We start from the raw sequence: 21,957 nt of genomic DNA on the forward strand, positions 1-21,957 counted from the left end.
CAAGAGAAAAAAAACTACTAGACTTACTTAATTGTAACACTTGCTCGAGAACCGAGTCCTTGCAAGTGGCTGGACCCGCTTTTGGGAAGTTTTCCAAATGATAGAAAAGTTACTAACTTTAATCTACTTTAAAGAAATGTTTAAAAATATCTACTAAGCAACTGTATTACGACTGGAGTATTTTCATGTGTGAGGAGTATTTTCACGTATGACTGGAGTATTTTCTTTACATATGACTCAAAAATTTTCACCAACGACTGAAGTCTTTTTTTATTATTTGGCAAGAGTATGTTCACGTATTAATGGAGCTCACGTACTTAAGAACATACTCCAGCAATTAGTCGGCGCACAGTTCACCCAGCTGTTCATCCTGCCTTCTGGCCGGGTTGTTAAATGGGCACCTGGAAAACCTGGGGGAGTAAACTGTGGTAACCCGGACGTCACACTGGCCTAGCTAAGTCCCGAGTTCTTGGCTTCTTGCCCATCACAAGCTCAAGGGGTACTGTGCCGGAGGTGAGCTTCAAAGGCATGCGAAGCTATTGGGTCTGCTCCCATTGTAATTTATTATCCTTAGACGCGGACAGAAACTTCAAAATTCCTTCAGCTACAGGGTTACCAGACTCACCTCCCGTCTCTAAGATCCGCGTTCGCATCCCTGTATGGAAAAAGGTTAATCCCGAATCGCTCGATACATCACTTGCTTTCTGAAGTGGGAATACCTCCCCCCTGACACTCACGTTCGTATGGAGTAAGTTTGTGCATATGATATAGTTTTTCGATTATCTCAAAGGGTTTTCCGTGTTGGAGGGCGTGGCTGGGGTTCCCGTCAAGAGGATGGGAGGGGGCTGTCTCGACAACTGACTCACGAAAATTACACACTCACAAGGCCTAAGGTTCAAAGGACAGGGGATAAAGGAAGAAAGAAGGGAGAAGGGAGAAAAGAGAATAGATTAGGCGAAAGAGGGAATAGGGAGAGAAGTAGGAAGGAGAAGAGTAGGAGAAAGGAGAGAGTAGGAAAAGAAGAAGCAAAAGAAGAAGGAGAAGCAGGAGGAAAGATGATGTGAGGAGGAAAAAATGTGAGGGGGTGAGGGAAGAAGAGGAGGGAAAAAAAAGTGTAGGCGAAGGAGAATGAGGAAAGGAGCAGGAACAGGTCGAGAATCAGAGCAGGAGCAGGAGGAGAGGGAGGAAGGAAAAACACTAAGGGGAGAGGGAATAGGAAAGGAGGTGAAGAGGAAGAGGAGGAGGAGGAGGAGGGAAGAAGGAAAAATAAAAGTAAAGTGAATATACTGAGTGTTTTTGTCTGTTTTGTTTCCTCTAAGTTTTTGTTGCCTGTTTGTTTGTTTGTTTGTCCGGTTCGTTGGTCGTCTGCTTGCTTGCTTTGTTTCCTTCTTTGATAATTTGTTTGATGTTGTTGGATTCGTTCGAGTAGTTTGCGTAGATCTTCTTCTTCTTCTTCTTCTTCTTCTTCTTCTTCTTCTTACTTCTTGCTTCTTTTTTCTTTCTCTCTGTAATTCTTTCTTTCTTTCCTTCCTTCTTTTTCATTACCATCATCATTATGTTATTATCTTATTATTATTATTATTATTATTATTATTATTATTATTATTATTATTATTATTATTATTATTCACCATTACACGTACATTACTACTGCCATCGCTATTTTAATTTTTTTTTTTACTACAATCCCTATTCATGCAGTGAACGAGGCGGCTCCATGTTTCTTAGGTAACTCGATATCCTTGACCTTACAACTCCTAGAGGACCTTTGTCATGCTACTTAAGGCCCCTTTGAGGAGGGGGAAGCGAGGGGAGGGAAAGGGGAGGTGTCGTAAGGTTAAGAGGCGTATGCATAAGTAGGTAGGCCTTGATAAGACTTGGGTCGAGTGATTGACTGGATGGATAGATGGATGTTTGACTGAGCGAGTGAGTGTGCGAATGACTGGCTGTTTGTATGGATGGCCAACTATGTGACTGGCTGGCTGTGTGGATGGTAGATGGACTGAGTGGGTAGATGACTGACTGGATGACTGGATGGCTGATTGAATAGATGACCATATAGTTGAATGACTGGTTGCGTGAATGGTTGACTGAGTAATTGGGTGGACTAGCTGACTGAATGGTTGGTCAAATGACTGACTGCCTGACTAACTGATTGGGTGAATGGTTGACTGGCTGACTGAATGAATGGTTGACTGACTGGCTGGATAGATGGTTGACTGGCTAAATGACCGGCTGTATGTCTGGATGGATGGATGGACGGTTCACTTACTGCCCGGCGGATGGCTGAGCACATGCGTTTCCTTGGTGTAATGGTTAGTACGCCCAAGATCAAAGTAAATAAGGTCGACCGACGCGCATCCCGTTAATGACGTCACGAGAAGGGAACTCTCATTCTCTCGCGCGCGGTTCCTCTCCCATTCTCTTTCACAATTCAATACGCCGAGCTATGAATCCGCGGTGTCGAGTTCGAGCATGGCATTGGACAGTCAGCAAACAGCCCATGCATTTTTCCATACTCCTTTAGCATTGGTCGATAAAAGGGAACCTGGGGACAGCAATCTCTGGTAACCGGGATGTCATACTCGACCTGATCTCCAGTGCAATGGGTTCGTTTATCAATCATGAGTCGAAGGGCCACTGAGACGGAAAGGAGCGCCGACCCAACGTGCAGTTTAACGTATTCCCCCACCTTCAACTTTTATGTCAGACAAGATTAGGTTAGGTTACGTTACGTTTTAATTGTTTGGATAATGCAGAGTCCAATAGGTAAGGCTTGGATAGGGTAATTATACACTGCTTACGAAAAAAAAAAAAACGAAAAAGTCTGAGGCGGGTTGACTAGAAGTGAGATTAATTTTGGTATTGGTTGAAAAAGTATGCAGATTAATGGGTGATGATTAGATAATGGTATTCAATTAAACTTCCTTTCCTTTATTCGTACAAATAAACAATAGTAGAGTCCAGAGTAATTGTGTATCAAATGGAGAAAGAAAGTGCAATGATGGCTTAAAAGTTTTGTGTGTTTGTTTGTTTGTGTGTGTGTGTGTGTGTGTGTGTGTGTGTGTGTGTGTGTGTGTGTGTGTGAGAGAGAGAGAGAGAGAGAGAGAGAGAGAGAGAGAGCAATACTGGGAGGCTGCTTTTAAAATGTCATGCCTATATGGATCAGACGCCACTTTCTTAATCCTTCGCCTTTACCAATGTCAGACTTTACCAATATTTACCCCCCTCCTCCTCCTCCAACTCCTCCTCCTCCTCCTCCTCCTCCTCCTCCTCCTCCTTTTCCTCTTCTTCTCCTCTTCCTCTTCGATTTCTACTGCCCTCTTTATTCCCTCCTCATTTTTCTCCTACCCTCTTCAGATTTAACTCCTCCTCCTAATCCATCCCCCTACTTTCTCTCTTTTTATTTTCTGTCCTTTCTTTTCCATTTCCCTCTTCCCTTTCCCCTTTTTCTTAAGTTTCTCCTTCCTCTCTCAGTTTTCGTCCACATTTATAACCTATTTAAAATTCATGACGTTCTTCCCTCCTACCCATTCCTCCCCTCCTTCTTTCTATCCCAGCCCTTCCTCGCCAACTACCCTTTCACAAACCTAAGTAACCTCATCCCTTCCAAGCTCCCCTCACTCGTCCCCGCCCTTCCCTCTCCTCTACAAACTTTCACTTACCTTCATACCTTCGCTTAGACGTCCATAACATCCAATCCTTACCCTCCTGCCTACCCTTCCCCACTCACCCTACACGCACCGAGCCTAGGCCAGCCCTTGCCGTTCTTACCGCCGCTTCTCACAGTGTCCAATATCCCACAACAAACAAACGCTACTCACTCCCTTTTCATTGGCGAGACTATATAGGTCGGTATTGTTAGACGCTTTCGGGTCTCACATCAACTACTTCCAAAGGCCAAAAAGGAGATCAGTCGGGCTCTGATAAGTGTTATTTTAGGTTCATGGTACACAAGAAGCGTCATACTGCCACCAGGGTCATAAAGCAACCTCTGGAAATGCCCACAACTCCTACGAAAGCCTTGTCGAATCAGTGTGCTTGGAGGACGAAATGTTTTGTAATACGACCCAAAGTTTATCTGCACATCAGAAATATTAAAAACCACGTCGTCTCTGAGGAATTTGATCATTTTTCTTCCTGTTTATATATTATTTTACTTTTTTTAAATCACACACACAGGAACATATATATTTCTCTAAGTGCTGCCTATAGCGCCGGTAGGCTCTCTTGAAGCTTCACTTGGACGACCCCAGCCCGTTAGTGGTGCAGGGTAATTTAATTTATAGTGGCTGCCGCGATGTATGACTCTTGCTTGCCCATGCTGCCCCCCGGTGCTCCTCTTGACCGAAGTCGCTAAAGTTGGGGTTGACTGAAGATCTGAACCCCTCGGCGATGGTTGAAATTTGTCAGCCTACTTTGGTGGCACTCTAATCTATACCTACTCGGCCACCGCCTCCCTCATAATGTTATATGTATATTCTCTCTCTCTCTCTCTCTCTCTCTCTCTCTCTCTCACACACACACACACACACACACACACACACACACGCACATCTCTAAAATCGAGCACTTGGGCAACCCACCATTTGTGCAAGAGAGAGAGAGAGAGAGAGAGAGAGAGAGAGAGAGAGAGAGAGAGAGTTCCCTCTTGAGTTCGGTATTATGTCGCGTCATTATCTTTCTTCTATCTTTCTGTCTGTTATTTTGAAGCAGAAAGCTCTCTTACTATCTACCTTTTACCTGTTTTTGGCACTCTGGTTTTGTCTAAGAATCATATTTCTTTTACACTTGGTTCTTTTTTCACGCTTGAGTTTCAGTATTTTGAAGAAGTATCACACTTTATATTTTTGAGAAATCTTTACACCGTTGGTTTTGTCTAAGAACCGTACATGTTTTTATTTTAATTCAAGTTGTTGTTTTTTTCTTCTATTTTCATCGAGTGTGTGAAACTCAGTTCATATTAGTTCAGTTGGTAGATTAAAAAAAAAATCTGTATTTTTAACGTGGCTGTTTATTTCCCTCATTGGCACATACTTTTTTTTTCTTCATATTTTATCTCTTACTCAAATGTTTCAACGTGTCCTTCGCTTCTCATACCGGCATGGAACAGTTTGCGTATCTTATATTTTTTTTTCATGAGATGGACAAGGCAGCTGCGTGGGAGCTTGTTCGGAGGGACCTTCGGGAGCGGAGGGGGCGAGTGAGTGAAGCAACGCTCCCGGGGGTATGCTCCCTGTTAGTAGTTAGTTAAGTATTTTTTAACAGACTTTTCTCATTTGTGTTTGTTTGTATTTAATTTACCGGTCTTCCATATTTTACATATTTGTTAATTCAATCTCCATGCGTCTCGTCTATTTTTTTCTTTGTTTTAATCTCTCTCTCTCTCTCTCTCTCTCTCTCTCCGTTATAACACAATGACTTCCTAGATATATAAAGGTATATGAAAAATAATGTAGCTGAGTAAATTAGTTCTCGATATTTTCCTGTTTTTTTTTATCTTCCATACTTTCTTTCAATCAATTTTATTTCATATATTTTTTTCGTGTCTTCTGTGTCCTTATATCATTTTGTTTGATCAGTTTTATTACAAAATTTAAATATTTCCATTACATCTTTAACTTTTTTATATTATTCTATACTTATTAACTTACTTATTACAGCTTTTACTTATATGCATTGCAATCTCATGCATTGTATTGCATCTTTATTAGCTTACATTTCATCTCTCACTCATTTGTATTATATCTTATATTTGTTTAGATTTTACCTCATCCATTTGCATTTTAACTTTTACTCAGTTGCAATACATATTCTGTTATTTCACATTACATCTTTTTCTCCTTTACATTACGTAGGCATGAAGCTTCTATTTCCTTGTTTAGTTTTGCTTACTCATTCACATTCCGGCAGTACATTGCAAGGACAACACTGCCTCGTCATTGGCCAGCATCACACGTTCAGCCAATCAGGGCAAGTGTTCACCTCCGCCTCACAGACTTGGCGAGAATGTCAGCAAGGGTTTTTTCCCCCTTATGTGCTGAACCTTACCTGTTCCGTGTGGGCGAGACCTGTATACCGCGTGTCCTTCAGTTAGTTAATAGAACTGTGTGACTGACTGGATGACTGGCTAATTGACTGTCTGGATAATTGGCTGTCTGGATGGGTGGGCGAATGAATTGATGGCTAACTGTCTGAATGGTTGACTGGCTGATAGGCTGACTCGTTGGATGAATGGATGTTTGGTGTGCCGCCTTGTCGGATAGATGAATGGATGGGTGGCTCCTGGATTAACCTATGACTGACTGAAAGACTCACTGACTGACTTACTACCTGACTGATTAACTGACTGACTGAATACTTTACTAACTAGCTAATACTAATACCACTGCTACTATTGCAACTTCTATATACTACAACGACTACTACTACTACTACTACTACTACTACTACTACTACTACTACTACTACTACTACTACTACCACTCCTACTACTATTACTACTGCTACGTTTACTACTGTCATCACCGCCACCAACAAAATCACCAGCGCTCACCCCTTTGCCTAACTGTATGTTGAACTGAATGATAAAAAAACTAATTTACTCAACTACATTCCTTTTCATATACTTATATATATCTAGGAAGTCACTGTGTTGTAACGGTTTATTGTGTGACTACTTAAAGTTCATTACTTGCGTGTGTTTTTCTTATTACTGTGCCTTCTTTTTAGGGGTTGTCGTGTGTGTCTTGTGGCAGAAAAAAGAATTAATATCGAGCAGGTCTGAGTGGGGATCTTGTTGAACGTCAAAGGTGCATGATGGGATGGGATTTACCTGCGACTGCTCTCTCCTCCTCTTACTACGTCTTCTCATTCTTTTTCTTTTTGCTGTTTTTCTTTCCTTCTTCATCCTCTTCCTCATCCTCATCTTCTTCATCTTTTTCTTCTCCTTCGTCTTCTTTTCCTTCTTCTTCTTCTTCTTCTTCTTTTTCTTTTTCTTTCTTTTTCTTCTTCTTCTTCTTCTTTTTCGTTTTCTTTTTTTCTTGTTTTTGTTCTTTCTCATCTTCTTTTCTTCTTCTTCTGATTCCATTTTTCCAGTTATTCTTCCTCCTCCTCTCTCTCTCTCTCTCTCTCTCTCTCTCTCTCTCTCTCTCTCTCTCTCTCTCTCTCTCTCTCTCTCTCTCTCTCTCTCTCTCTCTCTCTCTCTCTCTCTCTCTCTCTCTCTCTCTCTCTCTCTCTCTCTCTCTCTTTCTCTTCTTAGCATAGTCCTCGTTTTCATGTCTCGTGTGTAAATATAAAAGTGGAAAGTGTCAAATATATTAGTGTTCTACTGTTCTTTTTTGTCTTTTCTTATACTCAACAGAATAGATACGTTATTTCCGTTATCATGAGATGGTAGCTTTTCTTTGTTTAATTCTTTTATTTTATTTCTATGTCTCTCTCTCATTCCTTCGTTTTATATCCTAACCAGTCATGCATTCAATCTTTTCTTTTGTTTTCTTTTTTCCTTCTTCATTTTTTCATTCCGTACATTCTTCTATTCATCCATTTATTCATTCTTTCTTTCTTACTTTATTTTTTTCATTATTTCTCGTCTTCCATTCTCCCTTTCTTTCCTTCATGCGTCCATTTATCTCCTCATCTCATACATTCCATCTTTCCATCCTTCCATCCCTCACTGCCTTCATTCGTTCTCTCAAACATTTGCTCGCTGTTTCTTTTAATTAATCTCCTTTAGTCTCATGCACTGCTCTAGTTTCTCAGTAATTTCGTTGGAATTCTGTACATTTTTATATTTCCTCTTTCTTGCTGAGGGAAGGTCGCCATTGTCAGCTAAATTGGTAACAAGGAAAACATGACTTCTTTCATTGGTCTGGAAAACTTTCAATGAACACTCACTGAAGAGGAAAGCCTGATTTTCTCCCTTTGTTCTGTGTGTGTGTGTGTGTGTGTGTGTGTGTGTGTGTGTGTGTGTGTGAGAGAGAGTGTGTGTGAGTGTGTGTGTGTGTGTGTGTGTGTGTGTGTGACCTCGCCCCCGCATGCCTTCCGAGAGCCTTTTGACCCTTTCTTGACCTTTGGGTGACCTAGGCAAGTGGGCAGCCTTTGGAGAGTCATTTATTGAAAGCAAGTCGTGACTCTCTCTCTCTCTCTCTCTCTCTCTCTCTCTCTCTCTCTCTCTCTCTCTCACACACACACGTTTATGAAGGAAAAACACATATCAGGTTTTCATTTTATTCATGATTTTACAAATGCTCAAACACTTGTCTTTATAGGGAACAGCATAAGGCAGGATAATACACACACACACACACACACACACACACACACACACACACACACACACACACGTAAACAAACAAACAAACAAACACTCACTCATGCCAGTATCGACAGACTGGATAAATGGATGACATGAGGGAGTGAAAAGAGAAAAAAAAACTCTCCCCTTGCCTGTTTCTAAGGGAAGGAGTCGGTAGTTGTTCACTGTTCTTTTTTTCTTTTCAGTAAATCTTCCTTCCCACTCACTTTTCTTCTTTTTACTTCTTATTGCATTTTCTTCATCTTATTTTTGCTTTTATCGTTTCCATCGTCTTCTAGTTTTCCTTCCTTCTTTCCTGTCTGTTTTATATTTTACCTTCACTTTTCCTTTCCTTTAATTTTCTCTTTTGGTCTTTCTTCCTTTGCTTTGAGGCTTATATACTTAGTTAGAAAGGAAAGTGGAAGGAGGACGCCATGGTCGTTGTCTCCATGTATAAACCTGTTCCCACAAGTGTTGTGTTCCACGGGCCGGTGCAGCACGACGCCGCAGCTTACAGGTCACATCACATCACAGTTTTCTTTGTTTCCGTCACTTCATAACCTACATTGATAAACAGAGGACTAGCGTATATGGACTAAATAGTAACTTAAACACGATACATATCACGGAGGAGCGCGGAAAGCTCACACGCATACATACAAACACATAGTACTGATATACTTTCATACCGACATATATATGTGCACACACATGTATGTGTATATCTGTATAGCTCCCAACGTGACAACATATTTATGAACATACATGTAATAATATCGGTTGATTATATACAGGATGCATTTATGAGTGTTTTTGCCATTTTAATTAGCTGTAAATTTAGCACACACACACACACACACACACACACACACACACACACACACACACACTATAATAGTGTAAATGCACTTGTTTTGGTCATGTTTAGGATGATGGCGTGTGAAGTTGAGGAAAAAATGAGGGAAAGGTATAGGGAGGGATGATGATGGCTGGGTGGGAGACGTCACACACCAATAAATACCTGCGTAGGTGTGCCTGTCACCTCTGCCCGACCCCGCCTCGTCAGCCCTGCGTGGCCCGGCATATCTCCGAGGGTCGACAGTTGGTGAAGGAGAAAGAGCCGTCCTGCCGCACGAGGCCGCGGCTCAGCGTGCCCGCATCATCCATGTGCTCCCACCGCCGCAACACCACGCCCGCCCGCGCCGAGTTGCCTCGCCCAGATCCCGGCACCATGCTTACACGCTCCCGGGTCAACTTCCTTCGGCTCGGCCCTTCTATCCTCACCGAAACCCTCCCTCCCAAAGAAGCGGCCCTGTTTCCCTCTCCCACCGCACCCGTGCTCGCCGTCCCAGCACTTCCCCCTCCCGTAGCTTCAATGGTTGTGTCGCCTGTCTTGTCGGGGTTGGCCAGCAGCGTCACGGCGGGACCCTGCGTGCTTGGGGAGATGTGAACGATGACGTCATGGTCGGGGCGCAACAGCGTCGGGTCGGGGCTGTCCGGCGTGATGGTGGCCATGGCAACCACCTGTCCCCGCTGCACAGTGAATCCCGGTCCCGCCACGGTACGCCGCGACGCCACGCTGCCCTGCCCCTGTCCCGCCTTGGCCTCTGCTTCGCCGCCTCCTAGGGTATTGCTCGGAGCGGGCTGGGCAGGGGCGCTGGGGCCGCCCCTTCCTTCAGATCCTGGGGTGGGGGCGGAGTTAGAGGGTTCTGCACTCCCCCGCCCTATGTTTCTGTTTCCATTACCCAAGTCCCGTAAGACTCCTCGCCCTCGAGTGCTTTGCCGCCCCCCTGGCCGCCGTACTCCGCCGCCGCCATCAGTGACCCTGTCACCGCTAACATCCACCGCGGCCCCGCCACTAAGCCCGAGGCCAGGTCTGCCAGCGCCGATAATACTCGCGGCGTTATCCTGTCTTCCTGTATCCTCACCAGCTCCAGTACTGCCAACACTTATACCTGTACGAACATTACTAGCTCTACCGCCAACACCAGCGTTCACAACTTTAGTGCCAACACTAGCATCACTAGTATCAGCGCCGGCAGTATTTCCAGCACCATTATTAGTGACCCAATTACTGGCACCAGCATTGCCTAGAACAGCACTGCCACCAGTATTGCTAACACCAGTCCTAGTGTCATCATTATTAACTCTGACAGCAAATCTGTTCCCAGCATTACCAACACCAGCACTAACTTTGCCAACACCAGTGCCCATATCAGCTCCAACACCGCCAACACCGGTATTACCAGCACTGCCAACAGCAGCACCAAAACCAGAATTAGCAACATCAGTTCCAGCACCAGCACCACCTAAACCAATACCTGCCCCGGCGTTGCGAACACCAGTGCCAAAACCAGTATTGTCAACACCTGTACCAGCACTATCATGACTAACACCAGCACTGCCTGTGCCAATACCCAAACCAGTACTACCAACACCAGCGTTTGGTCTGTTCCTAGTATTGCCAGTACTACCACCGTTACCAATACCGGTATTAGGCACACTATTTCCATGAGGTCCTAGGCCGGGGAGGGGAACACCACCACTTGCAAAGGCGTTGCTACTACCGGTGTTGACTGTGGAGGTAGTGACAGGTAGCAAGGTGCCGGCAGGGCGCCTCCCGTTACTGCGGGAACCACCACTGCCAGCACCAGCGTTGACAACACCATTGTTGAATCTTGCATTGCCATTGTTAACAATACCACCAAGAGGAGTGGTCGCAGCATTACCACCAGTGTTGACTGCTCTGTTTCCGTTGACACCACCACCAAGTGTACCGGTGCTGCCCATCCCAGTGTTGCCAGTAACCCCAGTAAGGGTTCCGTCACCGTTACGATCGGTAGCAACACCACTGCGTGAGACACCCCCGTTACCGGTAGCACCTATGCCAGTGTTACCAACGCCTGTATTTCCAACACCTGTGCCTCTCACACCAGTAATACCAGCACCACTAGCTCTACTACCAGTAGCTCCTACACCAATGTTATCAGCACCAGTGACTCCAGCTCCAGTTCCTCTTACACCAGTGCTACCAACACCTCTAGCTCTACTTCCAGTAGCTCCCACATCAACGTTACCAAGACCTGTGGCTCCCACACCGGCAGTGCCAACACCAGTGGCTTCCAACCCAGTACTGCCAGCACCAGTGCCGGCAGGACTAGTGCTTTCAGCAACTGTGCCGATATTAATCACGCCGCCAGTGTTGCCGCGGACACCAGTGTTGCCAGCACCATTAAGTGATCCACCTCCAGTGTTGCCAGCACCATTAAGTGATCTACCTCCAGTGTTGCCAGCACCAATCAGTGATCTACCTCCAGTGTTGCCAGCACCATTAAGTGATCTACCTCCAGTGTTGCCAGCACCATTCAGTGATCTACCTCCAGTGTTGCCAGCACCATTAAGTGATCCACCTCCAGTGTTGCCAGCACCATTAAGTGATCTACCTCCAGTGTTGCCAGCACCATTCAGTGATCTACCTCCAGTGTTGCCAGCACCATTCAGTGATCTACCTCCAGTGTTGCCAGCACCATTAAGTGATCCACCTCCAGTGTTGCCAGCACCATTCAATGATCCACCTCCAGTGTTGCCAGCACCATTAAATGATCCACCTCCAGTGTTGCCAGCACCATTCAATGATCCACCTCCAGTGTTGCCAGCACCATTCAATGATCCACCTCCAGTGTTGCCAGCACCATTCAATGATCCACCTCCAGTGTTGCCAGCACCATTCAATGATCCACCTCCAGTGTTGCCAGCACCATTCAATGATCCACCTCCAGTGTTGCCAGCACCATTAAATGCTCCATTGGCACCGCTACCAGAGTTACCAACACCACTGAATACCCTGTTGGCACCATCATCATTATTAGCAGCAACTCTAAATGCCCCGTTTCTGCCCGTGCCTGCGTTACCAACACTGTTAAATGCTCTGTCGCCGCCCCCTCCTACGATGCTGGCTGCGTTCTGTGCTGCGTTGTTCTCAGGAGTGTTGGCAGCGCCGTTGAATCTTCCGTTGCTGCCAGCACCAGTGACACCTGCGGTGCTGAATGAGCTGCTGCTGCCAGTACCAGTGTTGCCAGCAGCGTTAAATGCTACATTATTGCTGGCAGCAGTGCTTCTAGCTCCGCTAAATGCTCCGTTGTTGCCAGCAGTGTTGCCAGCGGTGTTAAATACTCCGTTGTTGCCAGCAATATTAAATGCTCTGGTGTTGCCAGCAGTGTTGCCAGCGCCGTTAAATGCTCTGTTGTTGCCTGCAGTGTTGCCAGCGCCGTTAAATGCTCTGTTGTTGCCTGCAGTGTTGCCAGCGCCGTTAAATGCTCTGTTGTTGCCTGCAGTGTTGCCAGCGCCGTTAAATGCTATGTTGTTGCCTGCAGTGTTGCCAGCGCCGTTAAATGCCCTGTTGTTACCTGCAGTATTGCCAGCGCCGTTAAATGCTCTGTTGTTGCCTGCAGTGTTGCCAGCGCCGTCAAATGCTCTGTTGTTGCCTGCAGTGTTGCCAGCGCCGTTAAATGCTCTGTTGTTGTCTGCAGTGTTGCCAGCGCCGTTAAATGCTCTGTTGTTGCCTACAGTGCTGCCAGCGCCGTCAAATGCTCTGTTGTTGCTAGCAGTGTTGCCAGCGCCATTAAATGCTCTGTTGCTGCCTGCAGTGTTGCGCCCGTCACCGCCCGGCATGAAGACGCCTCCCTGTCCGTGGCTGCCCCCTGCCACGCCATGCTCCTCCACAGACATCAGGGTGTCCAGAATCCCTGCCCCAGCCACCCCCGCGGGGCGACCCTGGCCGCCGGGGCTGCCCTGGGGCACGAAAGCGTCTGGCAAATTCCCTGGTGCTGGGCGGCGGCCTGGGTGTGGCCTGAGGCTCTTGCCGCCACCGCCCACCCCGGCACGATTCTCCGCCCCCTCCCAGTTTCTCGAAGAGTCAGACTGCGCACCAGATGGGGAGACAGGCAGGGGAGGGGCTCGGCCCCCCACCCCATGCCCTGCTTCGGCTGCTGCCAGGTCGTCGGGGCCAAAGTTGAGGGAGCGAAGGGGGTCGTTCTCACCGGAGGGGAGGATTGGCCCGGCGCTGATCCTGGGGGGCGGCCCGTCGTCGGGATAGTCGTAGTCTATAGTGGGGCCGGGGAGACGCGCGCCCCTGTTCCTGGAGCCGCGGCCACGCCCGGTTCTGTCTAGCTCCCGTGCCTGGGACGGCCGGAAGTCAGGGTTATCGCTGAGGGGTGGCGGGGGGTCAGGTGTACCCAGGCCCAGCCAGCCGTTCTGCTGACACAGCACCACACCCACGATGATGGCCACCACGAACTGCAACACAGTAATCGTCAACACACCACAACATAAAGCACAGCACAACCCAACGCACCACAGCACAACATAGCACACATACCACACAGCACAACATACGTACAGCACTGCACAAAGCACAACATTATATCCCCATTGCTACAAACTTTTTTCTCCAGTCCTCCTCACCCATGCCTGCCCTCAGCACGAACTATAACACTGCCTGCCCTGGACAACACAAGACAGCTCAACAAAACATTATACCCCGTCAAACAAAAAAGATACCCCTTTCTCCCTCCCCAAGCTGCCCCTCCCCCCGACTCACCAGCAGCGTGTAGCAGCCTATGAGCATGACGGTCTGCAGGTTGAAGCGTTGTCGCCGCGCCTCCTCCTTGAAGGCCTGGCGGTGCACATGGAGGTAGTAGTCCTGCTCCGTGTCCTGCGCCAGCGTGCTGTTGCTGGGGCGCCGCTCTCCCTCCCTTGTTTCCCTTGTTAATGTGCTGCCCCTGAGGAGAGGGAAAAATTGCCATTAACCCCACTTGGCCTTCAGTACTCCCCCGCAATCCCCCGGCCAACACTGCTCTATCTTTCATCCAAGCAGTGTTTTCTTTCCTTTCTTTTTTTCCCGGCAAAGACTCCTTTGCACTAAGTGTCTTCTTAGTTTTGTTTAAGTTTTTTTTTTTTTTTTTACATCGACATATTCGTTCTTACATCAAGGATTTCTTAGCATCGTTTAAAGGTTATTTTTTCCCGAGGGATTCCTTCTTGCACTGAGGGTCTCTTAGCATCGTTTTAAGTTTGTTTGTTTCTTTTCCTTGAAAGATTCCTTCGTGCACCGAGGGCCTCTTAGCGTGGTTTAAGGTTGTGTCCTAGGCTACTGTTTTGTGCCAGGTCTCGGCAGTGCCAATAGCATCTCTAATAAACATTCAGAAAAAGAACCCCGCTACTCCAGCAACGAGGTTTAGGTCTATTGCCATAGCGACTGCCTTGTCAAAAGTGATCGAGAAGGTCAGTGCAGCTCCGCCTAGGAGCTTACATGATACACTTTGGACAACTATTCCAGTCATATTATCATTTTAGCGGAAAAATATTAGTTTTTAAATTTGAAACAGATAATTCTGAAGGGAATCCAAACAAAGATCAAAAGAGTTTCCAACCAAAACGTCTGAGCAAACCCTTTTGGAGGGGACCCCCCCCCCCCACACTGACGGTACTTCTTACAACATTTTCAGTTTTTTTCCTCAGGAACGATGCGTCGTACAAAAAAATATAAGGAAATGAAAATATAGAAGGTATAATTTTGCATAAGATTCTTTTAATGCACCTTTACCGCCAACCCCTTAGTGTTTCGTGTAAACAAGGCACACAAGGGGAGACAGTCGCTACCGAAAATTAAAGAATTATTCTCGCGCTTATCCGACGCTCGATAACTAAAAAAGATTAGTTTCTCACTGAAATAATATAAATATGAAATTATAGAACTTTACAATCGATAATATATAAAGTTTTGTATGAATGCTTTGATTGATAATATTATCTATACATTATAAACTCACTTCCACACCACCCCTGAGGTAGAGTTGTATTCCTTGTAGGCTTAATCCACTCCTTTACTTTTACAAGAGAGAAGTGTCTTCATCCTCACACATGAGTTCTTGAGCAAGTGTTGCATTCAGGCCTGCTTGACCTCTACGTGTGGTACGCATAATAGATCACTTCAAACCCGCTTTGACACAACTACACACCGTGTGTGTGTGTGTGTGTGTGTGTGTGTGTGTGTGTGTGTGTGTGTGTGTGTGTGTGTGTGTGAGATTCACCCACGGCCTGATCACGGGCTGGGCTCGTCATTGCCGGCAAGTACCATCCCGACCCGATCTCTTGGCACTGCCGGGACCCCCACACACCACACACCCCGTTACCCTTGTTCAAAGGGATCAGTAACCGCTCCTCTGTGAATGGAAATATCCCGTGCCTGAACTGGACTTGAACCTCCGCTTGCCAGATCGTGAAGCCTGGCAGCGCAGAGTTCTACCACTGAGCTACCGGAGATTTATTTATATATATATATATATATATATATATATATATATATATATATATATAGATATATATATATATATATATATATATATATATATACACACACACACACACACACACACACACACACACACACACACACACACACACACACACACACACACATAATTAAAAGAATACACTTAATTCGAACATCGCCACTATTAATGAACGTGAGTTCCTCTCAGCCACAATCAGGTGACAACACAAATCCCCGCAGGCGTGCAAATTCCCGTTGGGTGTTGGCGCTACAACTTCCAGCCGTCAGTAATCTGGACAACTCAAAACTTGGCTTACTGGATTTGTACATTATTTTTATGGTTTTCCTCTATGCACCTCGCTATACCAACTGGAATAGTGCGTGCCAACTGAAATGGTGCGTAAGAATTGGAATAGTGCCTGTTTACTGGAATGGTGTGCACTAACTGGAATGGTACCTAATAAATGGAATGGTGCGTACTAACTGGAATGGTACCTAATAAATGGAATGGTGCGTACTAACTGGAATGGTACCTAATAAATGGAATGGTGCGTACTAACTGGAATGGTACCTAATAAATGGAATGGTGCGTACTAACTGGAATGGTACCTAATAAATGGAATGGTGCGTACTAACTGGAATGGTACCTAATAAATGGAATGGTGCGTACTAATTTGAATGGTGCCTAATTACTGGCGTGGTGCGTACTAACTGACGTGTAACGTATTATCCTGTATGTTGCGTACTAACTAACATATTGGGTACTAGCTGGCATGCTGCGTACTAAGTGGAAGGATGCGTACTAACTGGCGAGCGCACCTTTACTCCACCTCTTCTCCTGTATTGTAGAATCTTGCTTCGTCATATCCGGTTTGGCCCCGCCCCCTCCCACCTCTTTTTTCCCTCTTTTCTCTATCATATCAGGATCATAGTGGTACCAACAGCTGAGATAGAGAGAGAGAGAGAGAGAGAGAGAGAGAGAGAGAGAGAGAGAGAGAGAGAGAGAGAGAGAGAGAGAGAGAGAGAGAGAGAGAGAGAGAGAGAGAGAGAGAGAGAGAGAGAGAGAGAGAGAGAGAGAGAGAGAGAGAGAGAGAGAGAGAGTAGCTATAGATTAGAGTGCCACCAAAGTAGGCTGACGAATTTCAACCATCGCGAGAGAGAGAGAGAGAGAGAGAGAGAGAGAGAGAGAGAGAGAGAGAGAGAGAGAGAGAGAGAGAGAGAGAGAGAGAGAGAGAGAGAGAGAGAATTTCCTGTTACACATCCTGCTCCTATTTATGAGGCCAGTTTAAGGAGAACTATTAATTTAATGAAACGGTAGAGGTCGATTAGATTCCATTAAGAGTCAATTCCAACAGCGCGCGCACACACACACACACACACACACACACACACACACACACACACACACACACACACACACTCCTCCCTCCCATTAGTAGCTGATAAATAAATATTTTTCAAATAAGCTTCGATCTAATTAACACCACAAAGGTCACGGAAATAGGGTCAACACGATTTCACGACTGCATGCATATTTTGAAATCTCTCTCTCTCTCTCTCTCTCTCTCTCTCTCTCTCTCTCTCTCTCTCTCTCTCTCTCTCTCAATTTTTCAGACATTTACTGTTTTGCTCTTAATTTCCATTCAGCATTTTTTTCTGTATGTTCGTATTGTATAGAGTCTGTGTGTGTGTGTGTGTGTGTGTGTGTGTGTGTGTGTGTGTTTCAAGAGAGAGAGAGGGGTAACTCCCTTGAGCCGCATCCTTTGATTTAAAAAAAAAATAAAAAGATAAAATAAAAAAAATAAAAAAGAGAAGGAAGAAAGGAAGAATGTACTCAGAAAAAAAATAACAAAGAAATAGGAAGGAAGGAAGAAAGGAAAGAAGAAAAGAAAGAATGAATCACGGCAGTAAGAAAAGCTATGGCATAAGGTTTTCTAAAAATTAGAAATGAGGAAAACTGAAAAAAAGGAAAAAAAGGACGGGAAGAAAGAAAACAGGAAACAAACTAACAAATATAAGATAAAACAAAAATAAATCTAAGGAGAAACAGAGAGGATAAAAAGTGACAAAATAAAGGTAAAGAATATCACGCTGAACTATCCAACCAACCAATTGGAGTATGCATCTCACGTGTGGGGGGGCTCCACCCACACAGCTCTTCTGGACAGAGTGGAGGCTAAGGCTCTTCGTCTCATCAGCTCTCCTCCCCCTACTGATAGTCTTCTACCTATTAAATTCCTCTTAAATTGCCTCTCTTTCTGTCTTCTATCGATATTTCCACGCTGACTGCTCTTCTGAACTTGCTGAGTGCATGCCTCCCCCCCTCCCGCGGCCCCGCTGCACACGACTTTCTACTCATGCTCATCCCTATACTGTCCAAACCCCTTATGCAAGAGTTAACCAGCATCTTCACTCTTTCATCCCTCACGGTGGTAAACTCTGGAACAATCTTCCTTCATCTGTATTTCCCCCTGCCTACGACTTGAACTCTTTCAAGAGGAGGGTATCAGGACACCTCTCCTCCCGAGTTCGACCTTGCTTTTGGCTACGTCTTCTGATTCTTTTATGGGAGCAGCGATTAGCGGGCTTTTTTTTTATTTTATTTTTATTTTTGTTGTAAAAAAAAAAAAAAACACGCGTAACACTCCTAATCACCGTTGACAGACTATCGTACTCAAAGCCTCGTATTTACCGGCGTCTGATCCATAACTATCACTAAATAAACACCAACAGTTAACCATTTGAACTCTAACTACAAATAAATCTCGGTTATCGGTTTGAGAAGACAGTTTTGGGGTCAGAAATCTCGGTTATCGGGGTGGAGGAGGCAGTTTTGGGGTCAGAAATCTCGGTTATCGGGGTGGAGGAGGCAGTTTTGGGGTCAGAAATCTCGGTTATCGGGGTGGAGGAGGCAGTTTTGAGGTCAGAAATCTCGGTTATCGGGGTGGAGGAGGCAGTTTTGAGGTCAGAAATCTCGGTTATCGGGGTGGAGGAGGCAGTTTTGAGGTCAGAAATCTCGGTTATCGGTTTGAGGAGGCAGTTTTGAGGTCAGAAATCTCGGTTATCGGGGTGGAGGAGGCAGTTTTGGGGTCAGAAATCTCGGTTATCGGGGTGGAGGAGGCAGTTTTGGGGTCAGAAATCTCGGTTATCGGGGTGGAGGAGACAGGTTTGGGGCCAGAAATCTCGGTTATCGGGGTGGAGGAGGCAGTTTTGGGGTCAGAAATCTCGGTTATCGGGGTGGAGGAGGCAGTTTTGGGGTCAGAAATCTCGGTTATCGGGGTGGAGGAGGCAGTTTTGGGGTCAGAAATCTCGGTTATCGGGGTGGAGGAGGCAGTTTTGGGGTCAGAAATCTCGGTTATCGGGGTGGAGGAGGCAGTTTTGGGGTCAGAAATCTCGGTTATCGGTTTGAGAAGACAGTTTTGGGGTCAGAAATCTCGGTTATCGGGGTGGAGGAGACAGTTTTGGGGTCGGAAATCTCGGTTATCGGTTTGAGAAGACAGTTTTGGGGTCAGAAATCTCGGTTATCGGGGTGGAGGAGACAGTTTTGGGGTCGGAAATCTCGGTTATCGGTTTGAGAAGACAGTTTTGGGGTCAGAAATCTCGGTTATCGGTTTGAGAAGACAGTTTTGGGGTCAGAAATCTCGGTTATCGGTTTGAGAAGACAGTTTTGGTGTCAGAAATCTCGGTTATCGGTTTGAGAAGACAGTTTTGGGGTCAGAAATCTCGGTTATCGGTTTGAGGAGGCAGTTTTGGGGTCGGAAATCTCGGTTATCGGTTTGAGAAGACAGTTTTGGGGTCAGAAATCTCGGTTATCGGGGTGGAGAAGACAGTTTTGGGGTCAGAAATCTCGGTTATCGGTTTGAGAAGACAGTTTTGGGGTCGGAAATCTCGGTTATCGGTTTGAGAAGACAGTTTTGGGGTCAGAAATCTCGGTTATCGGGGTGGAGGAGGCAGTTTTGGGGTCGGAAATCGTCAAACCTAATCGGCTGCGTACAATAATCTGGCACGTTGCAAGTTCTAATACGCCTGAACCTTACTTGCTGGTGTGGGCGACCGGTGGAAGGGCGGTGAGGAGGTCAGGTTCTCGGTGCCCACTACTAGCACGGTTACTGGCTGCACTGGGGGAGCGACTGGTCTCCATCAGGGCAGCCAAGACCCCACTCAAGTCATCTCTGGAGTTAGTAGACCCGTGCCTGGAGTCATCGGAGTGGCGGCTGTGGTGATGGTGACGGTGGTGATGACGGGAATGGTGATGCCGTCTGTGTGTGCCAACCCTATCACCATCAGGGGCTATGGAGACTTGTGGAGTGTGCGAGAGGGTGTTGCTGCGGCTGCCAGGGAGGGAGTTCGTTCTGTCGCTAAGGTTGGCTAAGTTACTCCCACTCCCTCGTGCTGATCTCCCATGGTGGTGGTGGTGAGGGAGTGTGGTGGAGGTGGATGGTAGTGCGGTGGTGGTGTGGTTGGTTCTGGAGACCCTTAAGGGATGGGTTCTGAGAAGTGTGTTGGAGGGAGTGTGGTCGTGAATGTGGCAAAGGTGGCAGTTGGATTCAGGCATGGCTGTGGATGGGGCATTAGTGGTAGTAGTTGTGGTAGTAGTGGTTAGGGCATTTCGCTCCACTAACCATCATTCGTAAGTTCGTGTATCGATTTCTCTTCCTTCCTTCCCTGTAACGAGAGAAAAAAAATATTAGTATTATTGTAAATATTGCCACTGTTATTATTATTATTATTATTATTATTATTATTATTATTATTATTATTATTATTATTATTATTATTATTATTATTATTATTATTATTATTATTATTATTATTATTATTATTATTATTATTATTATTATTATTATTATTATTTGTTGTGGTGGTGATTGAGTTATTTTACAGTGAAGAGGAAATAGAGAAGAAGGAGGAGGAGAAAGAGGAGGAGGAGGAGGAATTTAACATCTCACACGGCAGATAAGAACATAAGAACATAAGAACATAAGAACACAGGAGTCTACAAGAGGCCGTTAGGCCTGTACGAGGCAGCTCCTTTGACCCTAAGCTCCCGTGTATGTTGAGAATCTTTCAATCCTCCACTCACCTACACACACACACACACACACACACACACACACACACACACACATTCGCGCGACAAACCATTATTGTGTAACTCGATCTTTTTCTTCGTGTGTATGCTGTGTGTGTGTGTGTGTGTGTGTGTGTGTGTGTGAGGAAAACGGTGTCGGTGGTGTAAGTGTGGGTGTGGCCTCGTAGCGACAGGTGTGAGAGGTGAAGGAGCTCGGCTGGCAGGTATTAGAATAGGGAGGCAGGTAGGGAGGGAGGAAAGGAAGTACGTACAATGGGAAAGAGAGGGAGGAGAGAAAGAGAGAGGGAGGGAAGTAGAGGAAGAGAGAGAGAGAGAGAGAGAGAGAGAGAGAGAGAGAGAGAGAGAGAGAGAGAGAGAGAGAGAGAGAGAGAGAGAGAGAGAGAGAGAGAGAGAGAGAAGAGAAGAGGTAGGAGAGAAGAGACAGGTATAGAAGGTAAAGAGAGAGAGAGAGAGAGAGAGAGAGAGAGAGAGAGAGAGAGAGAGAGAGAGAGAGAGAGAGAGAGAGAGAGAGAGAGAGAGAGAGAGAGAGAGAGAGAGAGAGAGAGAGAGAGAGAGAGAGAGAGAGAGAGAGAGAGAGAGAGAGAGAGAGAGAGAGAGAGAGAGAGAGAGGTAGTCTGCTAGGTAAGTATGAAGACAGACTAGGGAGGGAGGGAGGCCGGTAAAATATCACAGGTTATTCAGGTGAGAAAGATATCAAACAGGTATGCGAGTTCACATCCCTCTGACTGGCACAATAGTAACTGCCTGTATGACCTTTCTCGACAATTTTTTCCTGTTTTTTTTCATTCTCATATTTTTTTTACAATATTGACAGACCAAAAACTATAAAAAAAGTATTATATAAAGATAAGATGATCCATGCTAACACAGATGCGTGCAATATTAAGAGTTTTTTTTTACTCTACTTTTTTTTTTTTGTGTGTGTGTGTGTGTGTTAATGGCCTCCAAGTTAAAAAATAAAAGTCTGGAATATTTCGAGTCTGTTTTTTTATAGGTTTATCCATGATATTTTCTGTTACGAAAAAATAAGGATATAGACAGTGAACTTAAAGAACAAATTACCGCAACTTTGCCTCCAAAAATTCTATCAATATTTCGAGTGTGAGTTTTACACTTTATTTACTTTTACCGTCACTATTTACTGCTACGTGAAGAGAGAAACCAAATACTGTGCAGAAACAGAAGAATGATGCTCACAACCTTACGAATGCCTGCGATATTCCGACGTTGTGT

The 21,957-nt window shown here is 45.5% G+C and overlaps 1 protein-coding gene across 50 annotated transcripts in view; it reads right to left on the minus strand.

Moving 5' to 3' along the window:
• Nucleotides 1-8,218: 8,218 nt before the first annotated feature.
• LOC127009864 (uncharacterized transmembrane protein DDB_G0289901-like) overlaps nucleotides 8,219-21,957 on the minus strand; it is a 57,378-nt gene continuing 43,639 nt past the window's right edge. The window contains exons 2-8 of one of the 50 annotated variants that reach the window (XM_050883324.1): nucleotides 19,670-20,297; nucleotides 13,899-14,079; nucleotides 11,908-13,594; nucleotides 11,809-11,874; nucleotides 11,710-11,742; nucleotides 11,611-11,643; nucleotides 8,219-11,577 (exon numbers count right to left, since the gene is read on the minus strand). In XM_050883324.1, the coding sequence (XP_050739281.1) occupies nucleotides 9,362-11,577; nucleotides 11,611-11,643; nucleotides 11,710-11,742; nucleotides 11,809-11,874; nucleotides 11,908-13,594; nucleotides 13,899-14,079; nucleotides 19,670-20,187 (4,734 nt within the window). In that variant the 5' untranslated portion in view covers nucleotides 20,188-20,297 and the 3' untranslated portion in view covers nucleotides 8,219-9,361. Of the gene's footprint in view, nucleotides 11,875-11,907; nucleotides 13,595-13,898; nucleotides 14,080-19,669; nucleotides 20,298-21,957 lie in introns of all 50 variants that reach the window. The other 49 variants (XM_050883310.1, XM_050883326.1, XM_050883320.1 and 46 more) reach the window with 49 other exon arrangements.

Source organism: Eriocheir sinensis, chromosome 42 (assembly GCF_024679095.1).
Source record: "Eriocheir sinensis breed Jianghai 21 chromosome 42, ASM2467909v1, whole genome shotgun sequence".
NCBI classification, from domain to species: Eukaryota; Metazoa; Arthropoda; class Malacostraca; order Decapoda; family Varunidae; genus Eriocheir; species Eriocheir sinensis.